An 18,765-nucleotide genomic window follows, 5' to 3' on the forward strand; every position below is an offset into this window, starting at 1 on the left:
AGGCTTTTTAGAGTTTTTGTTTTTTATTTTTTTTAGCAGTAATGTTTCTGCCTATTTATTTCAGCCCATGAAATCGAATGCAGATCTTCCTAATGTGAGATTTACATAAATGTAAGTAATTTTGTTTGTCATTGTCATTAATGTTGTTGCTGTTGTTGTTTTTGTGCAGTTTGCAATCATATAAACCTAGCAAGCATCAGTCAGCACAGTGACTAACCTAAACAGATTCTTGCTTTATTCACATATATTATATGTAATTATATATACCTGCACATTGTACCTAGGGTTGCAGCCACTTGGCCCCACCCCATTGTTGTGACAGCCCTGATTGTACTTATACACTGCATCTGAACAGGGAACAGTCTGCCACATTAATGTATTTTTAAGTGACTTGTTTGTAATACATGAATTTGTTTTTTACAGATGTCAAAGTCTCAACCTCATGCTGCCCTCCCCCATCCTCCTAAAGTAAGTATTTGTTGTTGTAGTTTTTTATGCGGTGTCTGTGTCACATGCTAATCATAATTATTGAAATAACTGTTTTCTAACAGATTTTCCAAAACACTAGTTATGTTTGTTGTCATTCAGACCAATACTACTGCTTAGACATTGTTTAGTGGTCATGCATGTTTGACAAGCTCGTTATGATACCAAAACAGTAGGCCTATCACAATAATCGATATATCGACTTAACACACAATACATGTACATGACCTCAATAATTGTTGATGATGTAATTTATCCGCCATTATATTTACAAAAATAAAATATAATGATAACAAAACAATAACATTAAATAACATTGTTTTCTATTTGTTAGAAAATTTACTATTTATTCAAGTTTTTAAGGTATCTAATATTTTGATTCCTAATTTCAATGATCTAAATACTTTAAGAATTAGATGTTGGTTTGTCAATTGAAAGTGTGTAGATCTTGCATTATTATGGTGTTATATTATGATTATACATTCAAAGACATAAAATGGTCTTAAAATGACAATGACATAACTTGTCGCAATTGTTTATGGGGCAATATACCGACCAACAAAAAGTCGCTATCGTAACAGGCCTTCAAAACAGACGGTTTTATGATTGATAAATTCAAAAAATAAATACATTTAATTTCTCTGAGATTCTCTAATATTCAGTTACAGTTCACAACACAGTTACCCGTACATGCAGTATTATACTGTAAATATAAATCTCTGCATTTAGCATCCCACTAGAAGCGTCACAGTTACTGCCTCTTTTTTTTTTTTTTTTTTTTTTTTACAAATACCTGTACTATCACTAACACATTTACTGTTTTACTTTTAGCCTGTGGATACAAATGCAGATTTCCTTAATGTAAGTTGTGCATTTTAATTACATCATGTTATTTTTATTATTATTTATTTATTTATTTTATTTTACATTCAAATATTTCAAGCTTCTTGGTTAAAGAAGCTTGATTGCTAGTAGGTAAAGAATAGTTCACCTATAATTCATATTCCCAATTAATTTCTCACCTCTGATTGAATGCCTTTGTTTGTTTTCCTTTTGACTATAACAAAACATTTTTGCTGGATATATATGGTGAATTTATATGCATAGATACAGTCGTAGTGCTTGACACATGCAAACAGCAGTAGATGTACTAAAAAGGAAATAATTACAATCATGATGTTGATTGCTGATGTCAGTATATATATTTTAGAGGAATGTTTTGTTTTTCACCCAAAATGAACTATATTGCTTCAGAAGAGATTTATTACCCTACCGGACTCTTATATATTGTTCTGTTTTTTGTTTGTTTTTGTTATTTTCAGGTTCAATGGTGCGTGTTCTTCTAATGGCCGCCTTCCCACTGGAGGTTTTGATCCACAGCAATTTAAAAGGTAATCAGCTTTGAAAGTCAGTTCAAATGGTTAGCTAATAGTACTTTAAAAAGCCTACAACTCTGTCACCAGTTTCTTTACCAAAAATTACCCATAAAAGTATCGCTCAATAGCATATATTGTAGTTCAAATGTTTAGTTGTACAAATATCAAATTTTTGGAAATCTAAAACTAGTCAAACACTCAAATGTTCATGCTTTTTATAGGAGGACAGAGCAAAACGGACATCGGCGCAGAGTGAAGAACTGCCCTTGATAAGGACACTATGACAGCCATATATAGTAAGTGAAGACTTTCTGTGTATCTAAAATTGCATACAGCACAAGTAACTTACTTTGCAACCATTAAAATAGGTTGTAAAGTAAGTTACCAATACAAATAGGTGATGATGCATTGTAGTGGTTGGTCTCAGACAAAGAAGGTCAACAGATTTATGAATGCTGGAAGGTAAGGAGAGACGACCAAAAGGGGTGTTAGCATTACTGTAATGTGAACTGGATAGACTTCCCATCTAGGAAAAAAAAGAGGTAAAATTATGCGTAAAATATATCTGTATTAATATCTGTATCTATATAAACAGAAATATCTGTTTGCTAAATGAAGCCAGCTAACATAAATCACATTTTTATTTTAACTCTGATAAAAGTAATAGAACTGTGACTTTTGTTTGTTACAGTGGCGGTAAGGAAGGGGTTTCCCAGCGTGTCCAGAAGGGCTTTGAGGATTGCCGTGAAAGCTGGGGGAACTGAGACTGCTGGAAAAGGAAAAGAAATTACATTTTAAGTATGCTGACTTATGTTCATACAATCACACACACATATACACATACACACACATATGTGTGTGTGTGTATATATATATATATATATATATATATATATATATATATATATATATACACACACACACACACACACACACACATATATGTATATGTGTGTGTGTTTCTTTTAGAATGTTTGAGTATGTAATGAGAATAAACTTATAAAATGAATATTCCTTGCTTGATTGATATGCTATATGTATGTTTTAAACATCAAATAAAGATTTCTTTCAGATGTTACATGTGAATGTGTTTTCTTAGAAATATATGAAGGGTTAAATTTATATTTTTTTGAATGATTTTAAATAAATTTAAATTGTATTTTGAAATATATTTTATTAATATATTTCAAAATATACAAAAAATGGCCAAAAAATATATGTGCTAAAAAACATTTCAAAATACATAAACATATTTCAAAATGTATTTTAAAATACATTTTGAAATACATTTCAAAATATACAAAAAATGGCCAAAAAATATATGTGCTAAAATACATTTTAAATATATAAATATATTTTAAAATGTATTTTAGCACATATATTTTTTGGCCATTTTTTGTATATTTTGAAATATATTTCAAAATGTATTTTAAAATATATTTTTTTACCGTATGGGTCCATTTTCGCGCTGCACTGAATGCTTGGAGGCAACTTCAACTGTTAGGCGTCAGTCATTTGGGCAAATCACACCCATGTATTTTGTCAGAGCTATTTTTTTGCTGAACACCAGAGGGTGGTATATAGTCATGTATTTGACAGGCAAATAAAACTGCATTAGCGCAAATTTCGGCTTTTAAAACTTTTGATCCCCACTCCAACCCCAACCCACGCGTACCCCCTACAGCCACTTGCGTACCCCCGAGGGTACGCGTAAGGTAGTTTGGGAACTACTGGTTTAGAATACCAGAATAGGGAGGATGGTGTAGGTTTAAGTTTATTAGACTGATACATATATACCAACAAGACAGTGTACATCACTGTGACAACAGCGTTTGTTTTCATTCAAAGGATTTATGGTTTTTCCTAGAATACCTGGTGGGCCGGTCTCTAGTCAAAATGCCCGGGCTGATTTTTTGTCCCAGTCCAGCCCTGATACACAGTAATGGATGTTATCATCTACAGGCTCAGAGTTGTATTAATATCCTTCCTCTCGCTCTGACCCTGTAAACCAGTATATTATTGCTCTGATGTGGCCTCTGTAGAAAAGAGTGTCAGGCCCTTCAAGTGCACACAGGTGGGTCTAAATGTGGTGCTTTAACTATGTTCCAGCATTTTATTAAATTATGACCTGAAAAACATGTTTAAGCTCTGTTAGAAACTGCACCAATACCATCAGACATAGATCCATGATCTAGTGGGAAAACATTTAATATCTGTGATGTAGATACATATATGAACGTTGGTACCCTGATCTTTTGAATCCACCTTCACAAAGTGCATTTTGGGTCAAATTTAAGGGTGATATTAGCATGTGTGATAAAAAAAAAAGCCTCCTTTAGATAAAAGTGACAGACCATTTTTGCCAAACATCTTAAAGAAGTTGTTGAAATGTTTTACACTGAGCTGATATCATGAGTCATGTTGTCAGAGCTCCGTGTGTATATGAGCTTCCTCTGGCATGTTGAACAGGTGAGTCAGCACTACAGCGATCCTCCTCCAAACGCTCTGGCTCAGCTCTTTCACACTGGCCTCACGCTCACATTAGCGGCGATCCTCAAGCTGGCAGGTCGAGTCTGGCACAGGGAGAAGAGAGCAGGTTAAGTCACAGCACACCGGAAACTCAAGCATGAGACTAGTGATGACACAATAATCCGGCAATGAAGCATTCCCAGCAGCCGCCTTAAGTAGCGAGAGCGTTGATTAGAGGATCATTCGCAGGTGCCGGAGCCAGGGGCAGGAATCACCATGACTCCGCCCTGGTAGAGCGTGGGGGCGTGGGAGGAGAGCGAGAGGAGCAAAACATAAACAAAACACTTGTAGCCATACTGAGTCAGCTGAGCAGGCACAGGGACCATTACAGGTGTTGGAGCTGGATATGTGAAGAATTCTCAAAGGGTCTGAAATGTAACCTTCCAGCCTCCCCTTCAGTTTGATTATTGGGTGACTTAGATTGGTGGTTCTCGGTGTTTGGGGCTGGGTGCTCAGGTGTGTACTGGCTCACTCCAGGAGGTTGCTTGACAGTGCCTGGCCGCCCCTGGCTCTGTCAGGCCCCTGCTGGGGGATGGGGGGCCCTGTGACTTTAAAGCAAAAAAAAATAAAGGAGCTCATCCTCAAAGGCATGTGCAGGGTTAAAGAACAGATGATAATCAAGAGTTTGAGGTTCAGACCTGATAACATTATTTCTTCACAGACTTTAATAAGAAGAGCTAACAGTGGTTGATTATCTCAGTGTCCTGTGATAATGTATGTTAGCAGACCACAGTGCTCTGAGCTAAATCTCTCAGTCTGTCAGTGTTCGTGACAGTCTGACGGTTTCAAATTCAAATTCAAATTTTATTTGTCACATACACAGTCATACACAGTACGATATGCAGTGAAATGCTTGGACAACTGCTCGTGACCTAAAGAAAAAAAAAAAAAAAGGAAGAGGCTATGAATAAGATAGGAAATAAATATGAAAAATTAAAAAGGGTAAATTTAACTAGGAAGGAATAAAATATAAAAAATTAAGGTTAAAAATGAAATAACTGTACAACACTTTTTTTTCTGAAAACTAACTTAAAAAACAAAGACAAAGAAAAAGTGGTCGGAGCAGTCGTGACAGCAGCCGACCTCACCGGCGCCATCTTGAATACCACACACACTCACAGCTGTGGTTCATGTTTCCACTACACAGTCAGAGATCTCAGTCTCTGTCTCTGCGGTCACTTCTGCTGAGGCTGAAGCATCATTAACATGTACATTTAAACACACGTTATGAAAGCAGGTACACGCCTCGGTGAGATGAGCTGTTGTCACACAGTACGTGACAGTCTTGATAAGATCAGCTCAGCTCTGTGCTGCTGTCTTTGTTCTTCTCTGTTTGCCCTTTAGATCATCTGCTACTGTCTTTGTCTTTAATGACCTGTCTTTGTGACCTTCTAAGAAAAACTATTAAACTTCTGACACTGGTGCTTCAGAGAAATACAAGTATTTCATAAAGGTTAAAAAATGGTTCTGGGGCCACAGAAGAGGTCAAATCTGGGCTCTGGGGGTATCATATGAAGTGACTAGAGGTGAGTGAGAGGACATAAGAAGACATTAGAATTTATGATCAAAGATCATCTAAACCATGTGTTCAGGTGTAAAATGTAGAAAACGTTTGGAAACAGCAGAAAATGAGTTTTTTTAATTATTGTATTCAATTTAATTTTTGTCACTAGGTGTGAATGTGCGAGTGAATGTGAGTGCGAATGGTTGTCTGTCCCTGTGTGTTGGCCCTGCGACAGACTGGCGACCTGTCCAGGGTGTACCCCGCCTTTCGCCCTATGACAGCTGGGATAGGCTCCAGCGCCGCCCACGACCCTGAAAAGGATAAGTGGAAGCGAATGGATGGATGGATGGTATTCAATTTAAGTAATGAGAGAGTGTGAAAGCAACATCGATCTGTGTTGTGGAAATTTATTAACAAAGCCTGCAGACACGATGAGCAGTTAAAACCCAACACTTTATTTCTCATGCATGAGGAGAGACGTCAGTCAGCGGGCACTGAGAGTCGTCTCTGACAATGAACAGTTCAGGTCCCTTTAAACACAGTCACAGAACAAAAGGCAGTTGCAGTTCACACCTTAGCTCTAAACAGAAAAACTCTCTATCACCTGTGTGGATCTCCCCCACTCTGGGGTCAAGTCTCCGTCTCCTGGGAGACATTCACCAGTTTCTCACCGTCTGTTTCCCAGCGTGAATGAGGTGTGAACCAGACGTACTAAACTAAGTAACATGAAAGCATTTCATCAAGACAATACATTAAAGGACAATAAGCTAAAGAGAAATCCCACAACAATCTGTCAGTCTGTATCTCCACCTCCACCTGTGGTCATGAGCCAATGAGAGATGCTAAACAGCTGCACTCCAACTACAGCACCAGCGTTCAGGTGAACCAGGTCTATCTTAGAAATGAGACACTGAGTCTCAGCAGGACTACCTGTGGAAATAAAGATTAAATAATAAAAGCTAACGGCTCTCCTTCAGTCTGCAAAGGTTCATGGGAGTTCTACCTCTGCTTCTTCTCTATAGCACAGCTACATGCTAACCACACAGCTTGCTGAGAGATGTCCTGTTTCCTGCACTGTAACTTGAGGTGAAGCTGGTTGTGTTGTCGCAGTTTTTGAATATTGTGATTGGTCTGTTCCATACAGTCGACTCCTTTTTTTGAATCGATCAGTGAGAGAACTTCAAAGATGAAGAGTAATAATCAGAGTTTTAATATAAAGAATATAAAGACTCACAGATATGAGAAATCCTGGAGGCAGATTGCTGAAAGTGTTGGAATGAATGTGAGCAACTGTACAGAGAAGTAGAAGAACTAGAGGGACGTGTATGTTTCAGCCTCTACAGAGACACAGAGTCCATCAGACACTGAAGTCTTTCTGAACAGTTGTTGTCTGTCTCCAGGATCAGAGTGACCGCTATCATCAGCACCCTCATCACAAAAGCACAGCATATAATGAACTTCCTGTGGTCAATGTTACAACTACTCCTTCATCAGTGAATCCATCCTCACCACCTGCAGACTGAAAGATGATCACCTGCAGTCTGCTCTCCCTCCACGTGGGCTTCAAGGACGGAGGTAGGACATATTACTGCTGACCTCCCCAACCTCCCTCCCTCAGAGAGAAACTTCCTGAGCTGCTTCCCTCAGGCAGGAGGCTGCAGTCCATCAGGGTCAGAACCTCTCAGCACCAGAGCAGTTTCGGTCCATGTGAAGTTGAACTACTGAACATGAGCTTTATTCCTCCAGCCCGTCCCCTGGTCACTTTACAGTTAATGAATTACAATAACACACTCTTACTCAGACTATGAACACATTAGACTCCCTCGCAGGGCCATCTTTCTCCTAATCTGTGCATCTTTGTCACTTTTATTATTTCCAATCATGAAACAAATATCATATTAGACAAATACAAACTGAGTAAATACACAATGCAAATATTGTTGAAACTTACCCACTGTGTGGGTGTGCTTCTCATCAGTGGAGCGTTTGCTCAGACAGTGAAAGTGTTAACAGGGAAGTGGTGAAGCTGAAGACGTCTACGCTGCTCAGACTTAAAGCATTCAGACACCATGAAGACCCCGTCTGCCTCTCTGCTCCTCGGTGAGTCAAACGTTCATCTACTCATTTATCCATGATATCATCTGCCCAGTGTTGGGAAGTAAAAGAATACATGTACCGGTGTTACGTATTTAAAATACAAAATATGGGTAACTGCATTCCTTTACAGTTACTGTTTATATAGGTGGTAATCAGAAGTTACTTTGTTGAAATAAATTGAATACACGGCGGTCATTTCCAGTTTCATATGTTAGCTTATCCCCTGTCTATGCCTTCTCCAATTTTGGTGCTTAATTGCAGCCCGGGGCAGGCTTAGCTCTGTTGGCATATTTCGCATTGCTGAGAGCAGCTGGCCTGGGTTTGAGTAGCATTAATCAGTGAAATCAGGTGTTTTTAATCTCATGACCACAGGTGTATACAACGCAGCAGCTGCCATGCAGACTGCTTTTAGAAACATTAGTCAAAGAATGGATCTTTCTAAAGAGCTCAGTGAATGCGAGTCTAGAACTGCAACAGGATCATAACACGTCGGTTTGGAAAAATCTTTTTTATTCTATTTTATTCTAAATGTTGCCTCTTTCAAACCATCTGTCCTCTCTGTCCAAAATGTGAACATTGGCATCCTCAAAGAGTGACCTTTGTCCTTTACATGCAGATGGACTGCTGAGTCTTGTCCTGTGGAGGTGGCTCTTCTGTGTTGTGCCATGCGCTTGTGAAGTGGCTGTTTGGTCTCTCCAATGTAGAGGTCTGGGCATTCCTCGCTGCACTGTACAGCAAACACCACATTGTTCAGTCTGTGTTTTGGAGTTTTGTCTTTCGGGTGAACCAGTTCGTGTCTGAGCGTGTTGCTGGATGTCAATAAACTGGATGACTGAGAACCTCCACAGACAGATTCTAAATTTTCCACAGTCGGCTCTAAGTGAAATTATTTCACAGAGGAAACATTTAGTAACCACAGCAGCTCATCCCGGAAGTATAAGACCATATATGGTCACAGAATACAGTCATCGAGTCTCGAGGCAATTGGTGTGTAAAAGTCACGTAAAATGCGGAGCTCCAAACGTCCTGTCAAGATCAGCACAGACACTGTTCACCGCAAAATTCATCAGCATAAAGTTTTTATTTTAATGAGGAGACTAACTGCTGTAGTTTGAAAGATAAATTATTCTCTTTCTAGCTTAATATAAAAAATACAAACTACACAATAAAATGACATCCAACACTTCTGAGCTTGAAAGAAGAATGGCTCATGCAAATACTAAATTCCCTCTGATGACCGTTCCAGGGGTAACTTGTCCGTAGTAACTAATGACCTCTGACCTTTACTGACCTCTGTCCTCCTGTTGCAGGTGTGTGTGTGCTGCTGCTGTCTGCACCGACTGTTTCTGCAGGTGAGGAGATGGAAGTGAAAACCATCAGTGAGACTCCAACAAGAACACAAATACACTTACTGTGTGTGTGCGTGTGTGTGTGTGTGTCCTCCAGTGTCTCTGTCTGTCAGTCCAAACCTTCAGCAGGTCTTCAGAGGATCTTCTTCAGTGTCTCTGAGTTGTGTTGATGATGGACAGACAGCTGATGGATGGACAGTGAAGAGGACCAGAGGAGGACTCACTGAGGACTGTGGAGCAGCTGCAGGCTTTGGGAGGGTTCATGGTTCCTCCTGTGTTCTGGATCACTCCGTCTCCTCTGATGGACGTTACTTCTGTGAGAACTCATCTGGACAGCAGAGCGATGAAGTGTCCATCAGTGTTTCAGGTAGAGACAGGGAGATGTTCCAGCTGTGTCTCTGTGCAGATGTTTCCAGATGTTGGATACATGTCTGTCAGTGAGCTGAGAGTGTGAGACTGTGACTGTGGAAGACAGCGAGGTGCTCATTCAGACAGGAAGCAGCTCGTCTGAGAGGAGCTCTTGACTCTGCTCTGTTTGTGTTTCTGTTGTCAGATAAAGGTGTGATCCTGGAGATTCCTGCACTTCCTGTGTGGACAGGAAGTAATGTCACACTGCGTTGCAGAGAGAGGAGCGGTGACACAGCTGCTGCTTATTTCTCCTTTAATGGACGTCATGTTGGAGCTGGAACAGCAGCAGAGCTCGTCATCAGAAGGGTCAAACAGGCTGATGAAGGTCTCTACTCTTGTGCTACTGAAGCATTTGGATCATCTCCTCAGAGCTTTCTGAGGGTCAGAGGTCAGAACAGTGACATCACTTCCTGTTTACAGACATGACCTGCTGATAAAATGATTGAACCGTCTGCATCATCTCTCCTGCAGATCCTCCTCAGCACAGGAGCTCAGACTCCACTCCTCCTGTGAACTCTTCTGCTGACACTGCTTCATCACCTCCTCAGGGTCTCACCTCCTTTCTCACTGCACTCATAGCAGGCCTGGTTCCTGTGGTTCTTCTGGTTCTGCTCTTGGTTCTAGTTCCACTTCTTTTCTACTGCAAAAAGCAAAATGAAGCAAATGGTACGACCTCTGTCACATTGACTTCATATGTTTTATTTTTCATCACAACAAGGAGCCCAGCTGCTGCAGTCTGAGGCCAGATGTTTCCATTTTGGTTGATCTCAGCTGCTCCTTTAAGAGAACTTTTGGTTTGATAAAGCTTCAGATGTTTCAGTGGGTGAAACAGGTGGACTGCAGGCAGGCTAGCTGAGCAATGTTATGGATTCAAATATTGGGGATGGATACAAGAGGAAAAGCCACAATAACAACACTGGTCCGGCCGGGTTGAGTCAAACAATGATTTTAATGAACACACGCGTGGGAGATGGACACTGATGCAGACAGCATCAGATCTCAAAATGGTGGAGCATTGATCAAACTCTTATAGCCTCTGGTGCCTCCACCTTATCATAAAAAGCCTAAACATTCACATGCTTTCTCTCACACGGCGCCTAAGCTACGACCTTGGCTCCCTGTTTATCTGCTCCTGCTGAGATTGGGCAGAAAACCTCTCCAGTATATTCTGTTCTCTTCTAATCAGACAAATAAGGCGATGACTTTCTGCGAACAGTATTTCTTATAACTCAGCAGTATAATGCATCATAAAACAATATCATTCATTCACAATAAATCAGCAGTCTAATGTAATGCAAACCAGTTTAACTAATGCAATAGTTATCAGCTTCTTCTAATTCAGGAGAATAATGCAAACTAAACTACATAATAATTCACAATCTTTAATTAGGGGTATAACATGGCATAAAATAATATTATAATCTCACACTCACCCTGATGAGCTCTTTAGAATAAACACTTAGGCCTTCAGGTCAGAGGTCACTGTTGGTCCCACGTACTCGGTTCAAAACACCAGTGGATTGTGCTTTTCAGGCAGCGGCACCAAGGTCGTCTCCTCCGCTGTGTTTACGCTGAATCCACTGAGTGTCTTTAAAAAGCAGCTGAAGGCATTTCTGTACAGACAAGCTTTTAATTAATTCATGGTTGCATATTATTATTTTATTGATACTTCTGCTTTTATTGAGGAGCAGTTTGTGGTTTTTAACTGTGAGTGTGTGATCTACTGTGAACACATTTTACTTATGGTACTGTAAGGTCATTAAGATCAGACGGGCTGCTGTGAGGAGCTGACATCATGTTTGTCTCTGAACAGGAAGCTGAGGACACCCTGGGCCTGATGGACCTTCATCCTTCCTCTGCTCCTCTTCTTCATGCTGCCTGTGCTTTAGTCTGTTTAAAATGCAGCTGTTAGCTGTCACCTGTGCACACAGTAACATCTGCTCAGGAAGCAGGTTCAGTAACTCTGAGTTTCCTGTTGTCACCTGTGCAGGTTTCAGACTTGCACACAGACACTGTGTGCACCGTGCTGCACTCTAACACACTCTCACACTGATGGAGGCTGCAGGCTCTTTAGCACAGAGGTCCTCTGACTGCCAATCCACAGTCTCTGATTGGTGGGGACCCCCTGAGCCACAGACAGAAGCAGTAGTGAGAGCTGAGTCTGTGTGACAGAGCGTGGATGTGAGCCTGAGTGGGCAGGTTTCTGTGGTCACACAGCAGGAACCACTCACTGTGAGCTCAGCAGCCTGATGTTCACACAGACACACTTAGGCAGCAGCAGGTGCAGCAGGTGAGGTCAGAGCACAGAAGCACTGAGATGAGCCGACAGCGCCCTCTGCTGGTCTCAGTTTGAGCTGCTGCTGATCGTCCACAGACCATCGTTGTTCATTCCTTTTTCCTCCTACATGCTCTCCTTCACACTCTTTACATGTTTGTACTAAAGATCAGGAGCCATGGCTTTCTGGATGTGTGTCATCTGTTGCCATGGTAACTGACCCTGTTCAAGTTATCCTTCTTACTGCGACCAAAAGCTGAGTTTCCTTCATCTGAGGATTAACAAACTCAGAGTTTCACTCAAACCTGCTTCCTGTAAGAGAAACTGTGTGTGTGTGTGTGTGTGTGTGTGTCTGTGTGTGTGTGTGTGTGTGTGTCTGTGTGTGTGTGTGTGTGTGTGTGTGTGTGTGTGTGTCTGTGTGTGTGTGTGTGTGTGTCTGTGTCTGTGTGTGTGTGTGTGTCTGTGTGTGTGTGTGTGTGTGTGTGTGTGTCTGTGTGTGTGTGTGTGTGTGTGTGTGTGTGTGTGTGTGTCTGTGTGTGTGTGTGTGTGTGTGTGTCTGTGTGTGTGTGTGTGTCTGTGTGTGTGTGTGTGTCTGTGTGTGTGTGTGTGTGTGTGTGTGTGTCTGTGTGTGTGTGTGTGTGTGTGTGTGTCTGTGTGTCTGTGTCTGTGTGTGTGTAATCTTTTTTGCTTTTGTTTTTCAATGATTTTTTTTAATGTTTTCTAAATGTTTGATTGGATAAAACGAATAAAACTCTTTGTTTGTTTTGGGGAACTTTTGTGTCATGATTATCAGATCTGTCCTGTGTCAGTGGAAGAATCAGCACACCTGTCTGATGTTTCCCTCTGAGCTCTTTATTGTAAAACATTTACAGGTCTGAGCTCCATCAGAGTACATGTGGGTCCGACCAGCTGGTGTGCTGAGCTGCCACAGCCCTGCTGAGGGAACAAGTCCTGGTCCTGAGCCAAAGTCCAGTCTGAGGTCTGAGAGACTCTGTGTTCTCTGAACTGTTCAAATATCTCTGTGTGTAGTCACACTGAGCGTTTTTACAGATTATCATCAGACTGAATAAAATAATAATAAGACTGCAATAAAAACATGTCAGTCTCTAAAATCACAATAATCATGATCTATACTGAAATCCGTCCTGATTTAAATTGTGATCATAATAATTATGATGATCATTTTGGCAGTGCTGATGCATGCTGGACTCCTGCCTCACACAACCTCAGTGAGGAGTTAATAATAAACTTTAACTCCTGCAGGAGGAGAACGTGAGGATCATGGGTCGACCAGATGATCATGAAGGAGTCCACAGTTTTATGATTGAGCTGATGTCAGCACTGACAACATCAACAAAACAAACAAACCATCATCTCCTCATGAAGTGGATTCAAAGACTGTTTGAATTTACAGATATGGCTGTAAAATACGATGAATATCAGATAATCACCAACTGCAGATACTGATCATCTAAATCCATCAGAGTTCATCACGACTGAACATCACAGCTCTGAAGCTTCTAAACACATTCACACATCAGTGTGTTCAGCTCCAACTACACAGAAACACACGGTTTACACAGGCAGAGGGTCAAAGGTCACGGGACAAACTAAGATCATTTAAAATATGAGGATTATTTTTAATGCTAATGAAAATCACATGCAGTCAGTGACTCAGTCTGGAGCTCATGGACTGTGATTCCCCGAAATCTGTGATTCAGTTCTCTCCATGGGCTTCATGATCGACTACTCAATATGGTTTATTAACACATTTTACAAGGTCAACTTTGACCTTGAAGGTCAAGGTCAAATGTTTAGCCAAGCTAGCGTTTGACAAAGCCCTGGTGTATTGTTGTGAAGTTTGAAGATAAATATACAAAGTTTCTACTGATTTTTTATATTTGCTATGACCTTTGACATGTTATTGGTATGTACCATGACAGAAAATTTGAACATTATATGTTGAAAACTGTGGACGTGGACTGTAGCAGAGTAGCAACGAGTAGACACAAGACTGCAGCGAAGCAACAAAAAAACCTTTACTCCAGCGCGTAGACACAGCCCAGAAACAACAAAATAACATTCAGTGTGTAGACACAGCCCAGAAACAACAAAATAACATTCAGTGTGTAGACACAGCCCAGAAACACCTCTAACAAGCTCAAAACCAGACCTACTCAAACAACAACACCGAGAAGTCCAGTAGAAGAAACCCAAAGATGGACACTGACAGAGCTCTGTGACCAAACCAAAGAAAAGAAGGAAGAGCGAATACTTATAGGTTTACACTTCCCAAACTGTTCATCACATCTGATAATCTTTTGTTCTTTTAAGAAATGAAACACATTTTATTCATTGACATGAAAGTGATGATACTATAAGCTGTACATGACATCATTTTCCAGGTAAAAGATGATATTTTTGTGTGAGCTGAGCTGGAACAACCCTGCTCGACCTGCCATTGTAATATTTGATGTGAAACATTATCACCTGTAATTTTAGCATTTTTAGGCAAGTGTTGTTATGATTTTGGGATTTTTAAATAAAACAGAATTAAATCAAATAGACTGAGAAAACAGAAATTTGCAATCTATGAATAAAGCTCATCCAAACAATGTGCACACGTGTAAAAGGTCATTCAACCAATGAACTGTTTTAACTGTCATGTTTGGATTCAGCTCATGATGAACAAAGAGCACATTTTGTCCCAGAACAGACGACACAGGCTCAATCCTGAAGAAACAAACTACTGTACGACAGAGCACATGCTGCTTATCAGGAACAATCTCCAAGAAAACTGATTAATATGAACTCACTGCTAATGAGACCAGCTGAGGACCTGGTGGAAACAATCACAGACCAGTGACCAGTGAGTACAAAGCCCCCAAAACACCAACAAATAGAAAGAAGACTAAAAGGAGGTGTGGACTTGATGAGACCATGACGAGATGTGTGGCCTTCACGGGACCACTAAGACCTCGTTGTACAGAGTCTTCTTGATGGTTGGATATGGTAACAGGGATGTTAGCGTGACTCTGAGGGCGTCTCTGCTGATCAGACTGACGTCTAATCATCTTCTGGACAACATGAAGTTGCATCTATAGCTCTGCTCCTACAAGTGCTAATAAACATAAACACAGCTGCTGAGTGTGCATGAAAGACCCTACTGTGACACCGGCAGTACAAATGTGTCACAGAGGATACCTTAAATCAGACACACGGGGGGAGTTTAAAGCAAAGTTCCAAAAGGGGGCAGCAGTCCACTGGTGACCATGGCAACACTCCTTAACAACGTCACACTTTATGGTCATCTGTTCGTGGTGGGGCGTGGTTTGTGGCTCTGCAGAATGGGAGGGGTGGAGTAGCAGCTTAGGTGTGGTGTCAGAGGAGGCTGGTTGTCGCAGCTGGTGAGCATCATCCAATCACACCTACATTAATACTAATATAGTACTGTTAGCCAAAAGTCACAGCAAACTCTATTTATAAAGTTTTCTTATTTATAAAACTTTATTTAAAAACTGCAACCTGATATGCTGGAAATAGCAACACAATAAAATGTAAATAAAATAATACAAATAAATATAAAACGAACAGAATTCAATTACAACACAAAATGAGAGCATCAACACAATACAGCATATAATTAAACTCGTATAGCAGCAGTATTACAGAGCACAGAGTGAATGTGAGGCAGATAAAGCAGCAGAGTGAGTGCGAGAGGAAACAGCTGCTGTGTTAATAAAGTTTCATGTGTTTGAAGGACAGCACGGAGGCCACAGACCGATCTATGATTAGAATAGTTTGAGGGGTTATAATTAGATCATTTATTACATGTTTAAAGGCTTTTATTCTCTCGGCTGCAGACTTGCTGCTGTAATAAATAGTAAATGAATTCAAACATAATCTGTGTACAGATCTGATCTGAGGTCAGCTGGTGCACTGCTGGTGTTTCAGGGTCAGATGTTTGCAGAGCAATAAAGTTTTTCCAAAATTCTTCACAGCCAACAGAAAAAATGAGTCCAGTGATCCTGTATGTTTGTTGCTGATGCTCATCATTGAAGCACAGAGACTTCAGATATTAAATCACTAACACTGCAATAATATCATAAATAACTAACACTGCAACAACAGTGTGACCTCCAACATGAATGCTTACAGCTTCAGGTCACAGAGGTGGGCCCTGATTGTCACTTTCTAAAATGATTTTCCATCTTTATCATTTTTCAGGGCTGAAAACCAGATTTATTAAAAACTGCAGCCAAATCAGTTTTAGTCATATTAGTGCTGATGGTGGACCGACATTAATATGTTACTAACACAATATTAATAAACATAACTCACTCTAATTTGGATATTACATTATAGATTATTGAATAATATATAATATATTATAATAATACTGAATATTTCCTGATCAAACAGGAAGTAGGTTGCAGGAGAGGAGCCCCTGTTCACAGCCCTGACAAGCATACTGACATGTAACACGGAGACGTTTACTTTGTTCCACAGTTACCATAAAAACACACACTACTGACAATATCAGTATTTCTGTGTTACCTGTAACACCTGACTGACTCTACAGGTGTGCTACCTGTGAGTGTCTGCAGGTAAATAGCACATACTCCTGTTAATTACAAGGGATCAGCTGTGAGGCGTATTATAAAGAGTTTCACAGTGAGGGTCTGATACTGGGACACACATGGAGACTTGCCTATGGGTCACCATGGCAACGGGTGAATAAAGGGCAGAGCCTCCATTGGATGGTACCAGTGCAGCAAGAATGAAGGTGTAAGTAATGACCATATTAATGTCGAGAGGCCTGATAAACAAAGTGACCAAAGACAAATAATCCCTGATGTCTAATCCAGAATCACAGAGATTATTCTGCTGTGATGAACACGCCTGTTTATGATCAGTATGAATGTGAAAAATGTAAAACAGCTTGAACTTCAGGCCTTGGTCAGGTGCTTTAAGCAGAGAGGTGATGAGAGGTGAGTCACATCAATGCTATCAGGACATATTCAGGGAAAACCTCATTTAAACATCAGCTTCTTCATTCTGCAGACGTCAGCTGACTAAGTGAGGTCAGAGTAGACAGGGCTGACCTGCTTCAGTCTGTTTCAGATGCAGCAAAGCTGGAAACAGTTTGTTGAACTCTTTTAAAAATGACCAGAATCAGCTGATGTACAGAAATAACACCATGATGAGGCTGAAGGTATAACATCCACCCACCAACACACCCACCCTGGGTTTGTTGTTACAACAGGTGGGTGTTACAGCTGTGAGGACAGCCGGCTGTAACACCCACACACAGACACTAGGTGGCAGCAGAGTGTGAGCACAGACATCAGTGATGGAGGTGATTGTGCAGTGACAGGTGGAGCTGTGATGAACACATGATCAGATCTCAGGGACCTGAGTGAGATCGTGTCTGCGTCACAGAATTATAAAGAGACAGATGAACCATCACAGCCTCCTTGTTCCTGTGTGCTGGCTCAGTGTGTGACACGTTACCCAGTCAGCACCTGTTTAAACAGAACCATCATGGCTGATTAACATGTGGCAGGTACCTGACAGGTGGCTAGGTCATATTCTTATACTTGATCTCCTTAATTTGAAAGCTTATCAGAGACAGATACTTTATTGATAACACAGGGGAAATGTTTGTGTTACAGCAGCATAAAGTTCAGTCTACGATAAACACAGTTAAATAAAAGTGTCACAGACACAGAGAGAGACCTTACATCAAACAACACACCAAGTACTAGAAACACAGATAAACTCAAGAGGCACTGGAAAGAACTAAAGTCAAGACTAAACCGAACAAAGCTAAAGGTAAAGTCATCTTATTAATGTAAAGGAAAAATAATGAGTCCACACAATCACAGATGGAGAAAAGGCTTTTCCACCAACTGTTTCCTGTTTACAATCAGGCGTCCAACTAGTGTCCTCCTCCAACTTAAGTAGAGAGCAGCTGATCATGCAGTTACCCACAGGTGAGTTGATCATCCCAGACAGTGGAGCTGAAGGACAGGAAGTAACAGGGGGACACGCTGCTGGCGGGGGCCGTCCGACCATGACACTAACAGGTCCCATGATGTAGAGATAATCAGTGTTAGGTGTCAGTAGTCATAAACTTATGCCTGACTGGTTCATGGTGACTCACTGAAACAGACTCTGACGTCATTCTGCAGCAAAGCCTCAAATATATCAGCAGCATTAAAAAGGAGATTTTACCCAGACTTTGTTTTTGGGAGATGTAATTGCCTTCTGTATGTATCCAAACAGGTTGATTCTGTTCATGTGGACACAGTGGGAGAAACGTTTCATCACTCATCCAAGTGACTTCTTCAGTCTTAGCTGGTCTTTAATCATTGGTCGAGACAGTTTGCATATTAATGATCATAAACTGGCCTCACAGCCCGTTGTTCCTTCAGTGGTGTTAGTTTCAGTCTTTGTGCAAAGGTACTGTTTATAAGGTTTGGCTTTGTTTACGGAAGTGGCTCTTTCAGGTGGCGGATGCTGAGGCACCTCTGGCCTGGATGCACGTCCTCGCGAGAGCCGATTTCAGCAGACCACAAAGCCTCAGCTGAAGCATCTCACTGTGTCAGTAAATGTTGACAGTCTGGCGATCTCACAGCTGTGGTCATGTTTGTGCGTACAAACACAAAGTGTCTGTCTGTTTGTCTCTGCGCTCACCTCTCAGAGCTGCTGAGGCTGAAGCAGGATTAAAAACAACTT

The 18,765-nt window shown here is 40.8% G+C and overlaps 2 protein-coding genes and 2 long non-coding RNA genes across 4 annotated transcripts in view; 3 read left to right on the top strand and 1 right to left on the bottom strand.

Moving 5' to 3' along the window:
• Positions 1 to 18,765, bottom strand: part of LOC146672933 (uncharacterized) — a 405,352-nt gene that overhangs the window by 79,163 nt on the left and 307,424 nt on the right. The gene's annotated exons all lie outside the window — the stretch shown is intronic.
• Positions 1 to 18,765, top strand: part of LOC146672937 (uncharacterized) — a 339,553-nt gene that overhangs the window by 39,875 nt on the left and 280,913 nt on the right. The window lies entirely within an intron of this gene.
• Positions 63 to 2,711, top strand: LOC146672940 (uncharacterized). The gene is made up of 6 exons (XR_014910410.1): positions 63 to 111; positions 424 to 468; positions 1,318 to 1,347; positions 1,809 to 1,877; positions 2,084 to 2,158; positions 2,554 to 2,711. It is a non-coding gene; the product is annotated as an uncharacterized LOC146672940 (long non-coding RNA).
• On the top strand, positions 7,872 to 18,127 carry LOC146672941 (uncharacterized). The gene is made up of 6 exons (XM_085402615.1): positions 7,872 to 7,995; positions 9,303 to 9,344; positions 9,439 to 9,708; positions 9,895 to 10,137; positions 10,221 to 10,415; positions 17,958 to 18,127. The coding sequence occupies exons 1-6, from the start codon at positions 7,965 to 7,967 to the stop codon at positions 18,125 to 18,127; spliced, it is 951 nt and encodes a 316-aa protein (XP_085258741.1). The 5' UTR covers positions 7,872 to 7,964.

The sequence above is a fragment of the Rhamphochromis longiceps genome, linkage group LG3, assembly GCF_057381845.1.
Source record: "Rhamphochromis longiceps isolate RC_006_pf linkage group LG3, R_longiceps_female_GT1.1, whole genome shotgun sequence".
NCBI lineage: Eukaryota > Metazoa > Chordata > Actinopteri > Cichliformes > Cichlidae > Rhamphochromis > Rhamphochromis longiceps.